This window comes from Mesoplodon mirus (genome assembly GCF_964341445.2).
Source record: "Mesoplodon mirus genome assembly, chromosome: 17".
In the NCBI taxonomy this organism is placed as follows: domain Eukaryota; kingdom Metazoa; phylum Chordata; class Mammalia; order Artiodactyla; family Ziphiidae; genus Mesoplodon; species Mesoplodon mirus.
Window position 1 is genome coordinate 17,871,971 of NC_138993.1, and position 8,715 is coordinate 17,880,685.

Sequence of the window (8,715 nt, forward strand, 5' to 3'; positions counted from 1 at the left end):
AGGAACATTAGCTGTCCCAACGCCAGCATGACATTTGGAGGGGATAATGACCAGAGTTCTTTGTTAAACAAAAAGTAGACTAGAAACGAAAATTGTTAGATATTAGTTAAGGTTCATGGTGCCACCAGGATAATTTCAGACCATTCAAAATAAAAAATATGAGAAATATGATTGTATTGGCAACCTAGATGCTGTGTAGACAAGCACGGTGGTGACAGCACTGGATGATTTGCCACCAATATTTTGGAGAATCAAAAGGTAATATTTGGGGCTTCCCTGATGGCGCAGTGGTTGAGAGTCCGCCTGCCAATGCAGGGAACACGGGTTCATGCCCCGGTCCGGGAAGATCCCACATGCCGCGGAGCGGCTGGGCCCGTGAGCCATGGCCGCCGAGTCTGCGCGTCCGGAGCCTGTGCTCCGCAACGGGAGAGGCCACAACAGTGAGAGGCCCACATACCGCAAAAAAAAAAAAAAGGTAATATTTGCATCCTTTCCCTCCAACTCATTCTAGAAAACTCCCATTCCGCTTGGCACAAAGAAAAATCTCTTATGTAATTCTGAGGTAGACATGCAAGATAAATAAGAAATCTTTCCAGAAGCAGGCTGTGGAGGGTATGAGGAAGGCAGAAGAGTGAGGAGACGAAGGAGAAAGATGGCAGATTAACCATCCATCAGTCAGACCCTGAAACTTCGAACTCCGCTGCCTCCCTCCCTTTCCTTCCTCTCCATCTTAGGGACAGGGTGACCTGAGACAGATTGCTATCCTGGGGATGATTCCCTAAAACAATGTCAAGTAGGCACAACGGCATTCCATTTTCCACCATCTTGTATCAAAGAAGAAGTCTTATGTAAAGCTTCATCATAAAATTTCAGATTTTTTTTTTTTTTTTTTTTTTTGCGGTACACGGGCCTCTCACTGCCGTGGCCTCTCCCGTTGTGGGACACAGGCTCCGGACGCGCAGGCTCAGCGGCCATGGCTCACGGGCCCAGCTGCTCCGCGGCATGTGGGATCTTCCCGGACCGGGGCATGAACCCGTGTCCGCTGCATCGGCAGGCGGACTCTCAACCACTGCGCCACCAGGGAAGCCCAAAATTTCAGATTTGAAAGAGACCTCAAAGGTCATTTAATCCACTTTCCCCCACCCAGTTTTACATAGAGAGTTGGCAGGAACAATTAAATTTCTCCTGGGTGCCTTACATGTCCTTGACTCCATGATCATGGTTGTAGATTTACTACATGCACCCATTTGTTTATTATTTCAAACATTTAACACATATGCATTGTTGAATATGTGCCGGGCACAGTGCTTTATCTACATATCTCGTTTAATCTCCACAATATTATTCAAGGAAGGGACTATTATTATCCCTTTTACAGCAAGTGAAATTGCGGCTCATAGAGAGATTCACATCCAGGTTCTCTTTACTGGGTCAGTTGTGACCTCACTAAATCTTCCAAAGAATAGGACAGGATACCCAAGAGACCTTCTTCAACTCTGAGGATAATCTTCTAGGAAAGGCACTATTGCTTCTCCAAGGAAAGCATGGGTCTTCATTAATTATCAATTTGCCCCATCAAAGGAGCTCTACGTAAAACCTGAGGTCCAACTTCAGTGAGGTTTTCTGCCGTGGAAGACTGTTGATGCTGCTGGCAGTTTCATCCCTTGTCTCTTTCTCTCTAACAGGCATTTCATACAGATCACCCTGTGTGTGTGTGAATTGTATGGCGGGTGGATGACCTTCTGCCCAGACTGGCTTATGGGAAGCCCCAACCTCAACACCAACAATTGGCTCTACTTTTGGGGCTATCTGGTATTTTTCAATGGTGTTTGGGTTCTGATCCCAGGACTGTTACTGTGGCAGTCATGGGTAGAACTCAAGAAAATGCATCACAAAGGATTCAATTCAGGCAAAAAGTTTCAGTGAATTTTCAAAATCATAAACACCATCAGCGTGCTTTGAGCCAGAATGAATCAGACCTGTTTGTTGGGCCAAAATGTAATACATTCCAGTCTATACTTTTCTTTTATATTGTCATTCTTGAACAACCTAATTGCTTTCAATTGAATCAATTTCAAATGGACTGTAAGGTTGACAAGTTTTGGCTGTTGTTTTTTCCAGTTAAATGGCAATACAGGGAACAGAGAATAAATTTTAACTTGTAATAATAACACATTTAATTATATACTTTTATGGCTAGCATTAATTGTTCTACATTAATAAAGCCAATTATCGTGAAACGCTGTAGAGCATGTTATATTAATTTTTTATTTCAAAGAACATGTTGTTGCTTCAACCTTTGATCTTCCCCCCAGTCTTTTGGTTACCAAAGTGAAACCAGAAACGAAATGAGTGCTTCTGTTTTGCATTTGTACTTTATCAAATTTGTGAAGCCAACAAAAATGATAGTGGAAGGAATTTGTGAGTGGGCTAACTCCTCATGGATGAACACTGGGGTTTCACACAGATGATTGATTTATATCTGTCCTTTTTTAAGGAGGAAGATTTAAGATACCTTACAAAAATACGATAAAAAGTAAATCAGGAAATAGGAACATAGGGAAAATGAGTGAGAAACAATAAGATGAAGGTAAAATTCATATGCAAAATGCATGCCGTGACGTCGTATGTAACTGATAGAAGTGAAGCATAAATTTAACACTTACCTTCAGTACCAAGAGGGAGACACGATCACCCTATGTTTCAGAAAACACTCATTTTGGCAGATGGCTATAGCACTTCGGTCGGAGGTGGGGAGCGGGTACTCACATTAACTTGCTCAACACCTGACTTTCTTACTAGCCCATTAGCTCACAGATGTATTCTCTGCCTAGAAGGGTGCCCGGCATATACACCAGGCACTTGGTTGGTTGTGGCAGATGCTGTCACTTAGCTCAGTCTGCATTCCCCCTCCTTCTAGGTGTCCTCTTACCCTGCAGAGAGCTGCAGGTTGTGGTCCTGGATGCAAAATTGTTGTCATCTTTCAGAGGTACTTGTGAGCGGTTTGGAGGGTGAAAGCATGGAGACTGTTTTCAGCTGTTCCTTTTTTACTTTTGCTGTTTTGTGGCGACAGGTACTGTCTATGACTATGGAAACGTGAGGGTTTGGAGCGTTGGCACATCAAGCGTTCAACTTCGTGGGTACTGAGAGGCAGTTGTGGTTGGGGCAGTGGGAGTAAAGGGTGTGCGGGCTGAGGAGCTCCAGTGGTGGCCTCACTGGCAGTGCCTGCCTTGGGAGGGTCCATCTTGTGGTCATCTGGGAGCCATTCCTAGAAGCTGAGCCAAGCACCTACTCTTGGAGTCCTCCAGTGATTTTTATAAGCATGCTCTATTAAATCCTCCTGCTTACAACACCTAGAGTAATTGCCGTTTTCTATGCTTTTATCCTGAATGACACCTGACTATGATATTCGTTGAATATTGAGTAAGTCTGGCCAAGTAAGTTTGAGGAATATTACGTTAGCACATTAAAGACCTTAGAAGTCCTGCAGTGAAGAAACTAGATTAACTTGTTTAACTCAGCTTTTCCCAACATATTTACCAGACCACTTTAACAAGTAGGATGGTGTTTCATGGAACGTCAGATAGGGAAGCACTGAGTAACAAGAGTTCCGTTTTCATAGATTAAAAACAAACCAGTTGCCAATAAACAATTAAAATAGAATTTTTAAAAATACCATTTACTATAGCATCAAAACATTCTAATATTTAGGGGGAAATTGAAAGATATTAAGGCTTACACAGAAAATAAAAACAACTATAAAACATTGAGAGAAGTTAAATAAGACCTAAATAAGCAGAGAGATATGTCATGTTCATGGATTGGAAGGCTCAATATTGCAAAGAAGTCAATTCTCCCCAAATTGAGCTATAGATTGAATGTAATCCCAATCAAAATCCCAACAGATTTATCTATTTATCATTTTTTAAATGATAACAAGCTGATTTTAAGATATTTTATGGCAATGCAAAGGGCCAAGAGGGCGAAGACAATGTTGTAGAAGCATAAAGCTGGAGGACTTACTCTACCATACATCAAGTCTTAATATAAAACCATAGTAATTAAGGCAATGTGGTATTGGCACCAGAAAGCCAACAGACAGATAGATCAATGGAACAGACTAGAAAGTCCAGAATCAGACCTTCCTGTATATGGACACTGGATTTAGGAAAAAGGTGCCACTGCAGAACAATGGGGAAAGGATGGTCTTTTCAATAAATGGTGCTGGGTCAGTTGCATGTCCATGTGGGAAAAATGAATTTTGATCCTTACCTCACATCATGCACAATATCAACTCCAGGTGAATTGTTGATTTTAGTTTTGTAAATTAATTAATTTATTCATTTTTGGCTGCGTTGGGTCTTTGTTGCTGAGCGTGGGCTTTCTCTAGTTCTGGCGAGCGGGGGCTACTCTTCGTTGTGGTGTGCGGGCTTCTCATTGCAGTGCCTTCTCTTTGTTGTGGAGCACAGGCTCTAGGTGCGTGGGCTTATTGATTTTAATGTGAAAGGCAAACAATAAATCTTCAAGAAGAAAAAAAGTAGAATATATTCTTAAAAAGGATACAGAAAGCTGCAATAATTTTGACTACATTAAAATCAAGTACTTCTGCTCATCAGAATTCACCATTAAGAGAATAAAAAAGGAAGCCAGGGACTTCCCTGGTGGTGCAGTGGTTAAGAATCTACCTGCCAGTGCAGGGGACACGGGTCCGATCCCTGGTCCGGGAGGATCCCACATGCCGCAGAGCAGCTGAGCCCGCGAGCCACAACTACTGAGCCTGTACTCTAGAGCCCGCGAGTCAAGACTACTGAGCCTGCACTCTAGAGCCCGCAAGTCAAGACTACTGAGCCTGCACTCTAGAGCCCGCGAGTCAAGACTACTGAGCCTGCACTCTAGAGCCCGTGAGCCACAACTACTGAAGCCCGCACACCAAGAGCCCGTGCTCCACAAGAAGAGAAGCCACCGCAATGAGAAGCCCGCACACCGCAACTAGAGAAAGCCCACATGCAGTAAGGAAAACCCAAAGCAGCCAAAAATAAATTAAGAAAAAAAAAAAGCAGAAGGTAGAAGACGTTTGTAGTACATATAATTGACAAAAGACCTATCCCAATGGGTAAATCAATTAGAGAAAGACAATCTAATAGAAAAGTTGACAAGATATTTGAATAAATACTTCACAAAAGAGAAGGCAATTCAGGAAATGATAATTAAGGCCACAGTAAGATGTTGCTGTACACCTATAAAAATGGCTAAAACTAAAAGGACTGACAATTATGAGGGTTGGTGAAGATGTGGAACCACTGGAACTCTCATACACTGCTGGTGGAATGTAAAGTGGAAAACTACTTTGAAATTAAACTGAACGTGTGCAAGCCCTGAAACCCAGCAATCTGACTCTTAGGTATACTTCACAGAAGTGCTTACTATGTGTACCAGAATGGCAGCATTATAACCCCAAGCCGGAAACAACCTAAATGAGTAAATTGTGGTATATACATACAGTGGACTACTGTACAGTGAAAATTATAGGAATGAAAATTAACAACCTACTTCTCATAACAACATGGATGAATTAGTGATAAGTGAAAGAAGCCAGACTAAAAGGATACATATTGTGTGATTCCATTTTTGTAATGTAATCAAAAACAGATAAAACTGTGGTGTTAAAGATCAGAACAGAGATTGCCTCTGGGGAAGAGGGTGGGTATAGTGATGGGGAGAAGGCATGAAGGGGCTTCTGAGGTGCTGGTAATGTTTTTTTTTTTTCCTTTGAGCGGTTGTTATAATTTGCGATAATTCATTCAGCTGTACCTTTATGAATGGTGTGCTTTTCTCTATATATGTTATACTTCAATTTAAACATTTTATTTTTAAAGATTCCTGGTATGAAGACCTGAAATATGTCTCCAGTGGGTCCTCATGAAGAGGACGCTATGTCCTTGACAGCAGAATTTAGTACAGCTCGGGCTGTTTCTAACAGTGTCCCCCACGTGGGCTGAAGGCAGGATGCCAGAGAGAGAGTCTGTAAAAGCCTTTCTATGAGGGATTACCCAGTTGTTTCCAGTACTTTGCTCTCTGCTGATCTGGCTCAATCCAAGGGTAAACAGAGTAGAGAAAAATGGATGGGCTGCATATCCTGCAGGCAGTCCTGAAAACATGATTTTTCTCAACTGAGTTTTTGCTGAGTATTGGATGGGAGAGAAATGGAGATTATAGACTCTGACAGGAACTTGGAGGACAGATACATTCTACTGCCAAGTAAGGACAGATCTAAATGTTTTAACCCTTAAGTGAGTTGGAAGAAAGATTGATGTCCCCATATGAAGTCTAACAGGTCACTGAAAATAGAAGCCCATCTCCCTGTGACAGGGAGGTAGGGGAAAGGTGACATAGGTAATACTGTATTTCATTAACTCTAAGATAGATATTTTCCACCCACATTTTAACATTTTAAAAATTAGAATGTATTTTACAGTTGATGTGTCCTAATTGAGTTGGCAGTGTTTTTTCTTACAAAAATATGATCCATCTTATAATTGATGGCATCTTAGATTCAATTAAATAAGTCACTGCCTTCAATATTGTTCCTCTTTTCAAGCCTCGATATCTCCAACTACTTGGAGGTGACAGTTCAAATATATTTTAAGTCTAAACTTTGCTTGGGACCTTAGGAATCATTTACTTCCCTATCCGCCCCCCCGCACACCCCGCTTCTATCACATTCGTTTCCTAGGAGCCAGCCATAGAAGGAATATTTGGATGAACATATCAAATGATTTGCAATAAGTTATGAATTGCTTATGTTGATGGTAACTGGATTCCTTCAGACTGTCCATCACTCCCCAGGATTGTTTACACTATAAATTTCCTCTGCATACTCTGCCTTTCCAGATAATGTTGAGGCAGCTATCGGCATAACCCATCTAAAATCAGAGTCTAAATGATGCCGTTTCCTTGTATTTAATTATGTCAGCTTTACAACTCCTGAAGTGCTAGCACTGAGGCTCCAGGAAGACTCTGCAGACTGCAATAAGAAATAGTAAAATAAAACTCGATCCAAGCTAGGCTTGATGGAAACCAAAACGCACAGAGTTTGGAGGAGAATCCTTTGTTTTCTTTTTTTTTTTTTTTTTCAAATTATTCTTAAAATCCATGAGCATTTTTTTGTTTGTTTGGTTTGAAAGCTGGAGTTTGGATCTAAAAATAAATAATTTATAATGAGAATAATTGGGCCAAACCATGAATGAGAAAGGTTAACTGTTGCTGTCCTTACCTTTAATAAAATGCCCTTGAGGTAACAGGGAGGGGCCTGGCAGGCCTCCTCCACCCACTGTGCTTTTGGAAACTACATCTTCTCTCCCCTTCCAGTGGCAGACCCGACCTCACAAAATCCATATCCTGCGCCACTTCACTGCAGGAAGCAAATCACATCCATTAATTCACATTAAGATGCTAATAACTGATAGTGGTTTGATGTATTATCTGTCCCAAATATATTTGCATTAAAAAAATATACAATTGATTCATGTCCGTTGCTGAAAAATAAGCAGATAAGCAAAAAGAAAAAAATAATCATTACCCCCAGTATCATCAGACAGAACCACTATTACACATTTAGTTTCCATTTCTCAAGCTCTTGTCCGTGCTTGTATTAACATCTGGGGGAGGCTTTTAACACTTGAAGGACTTTAACCTCCCTCCTTCCTTCCTCTCTGCCCCTTGCCCCAGATTTATCATCCAAGAAGTAGCAGTTGTACATGTACACACAAAACCGACTGGTAGTATTACAGAACATGCTCCCATTCTTGAGATATTCATGCGCCTATAGAGGTTGATAGGTAGCAGTTATCATTTATTTTATGTCCACACAGATCAAGTTGACATCTTAAAATATTGGATTGGCCACCTCCCAGCTCTTCAAGGGAGGGATGCAGTATGCTGAGCGTGCTGCAGTGTTACCTTTTAGGTGTTTAATCCCTTCCCCTCCAGAAGCCTTCCCTCAGTCCCCCAGGAGTCGGAAGGGGAGGACTCTGAATTCTTGTAGCCCTTGTCTGTGTCACTTAAGTGGCCCTGTATTGTTTTGTTATTTTTGACATCCACCTTCCCAACTACACAGGGGCCCCTCAAGGCCACGCTGAGAACCCTAGAATCATGTATAGTTTAAAGGGGCCTTGAACGGGTCCAGTTCATATACCAGGAGACTGAGGCTCAGGGGGGTTAGATAACCTGCCCAAGGCCACAGAGCTTTTCAGTGAACTAGAACCTAGTTCACTTAAAAGTACTCTTTCTAGCCCAACAGTGTTAGACCTGTTTCCAGAAGCCTACAAGCTATGAAAATTATTCAATTTTGTGGAAAAAAAAATTTAACCTCAGCACATTTCTGATCATCTAGGTCTATTCATTATACTTGAGTAGCCTCTCAATTTCATTGTTTTGATCTTGTGTTTTGTATTGTCCTGTAAGTATTTTTCACTGGTTGGACCAAGTGGTCAGGTAGCAGCAGTTAACATTAATGCTTTGGTTTTTCTAGGGGGAGGGGTGACAAAGTGGAGGACTCGCTCTCAGGGTCCCCACTTTTTCAAATTTGAGCAACACTCCAGCACAGCACATGACTTCTTGTTCCCCACAACTGTGTTTGCTGATGATGCATTTTAGTTTAAAAATAAATTAAATATTCTGTCTTGGCCTCTCATTTCTGATTCACTGTATTGTGCT

The 8,715-nt window shown here is 41.5% G+C and overlaps 1 protein-coding gene across 1 annotated transcript in view; it reads left to right on the top strand.

The window, feature by feature from the left end:
* EBPL (EBP like) overlaps positions 1-2,235 on the top strand; it is a 42,673-nt gene extending 40,438 nt beyond the window's left edge. The window contains exon 4 of the mRNA XM_082602334.1: positions 1,686-2,235. Within this exon, the coding sequence (XP_082458460.1) occupies positions 1,686-1,926 (241 nt within the window). The 3' untranslated portion in view covers positions 1,927-2,235. The remainder of the gene's footprint in view (positions 1-1,685) is intronic.
* The last annotated feature ends 6,480 nt before the right edge of the window (positions 2,236-8,715 follow it).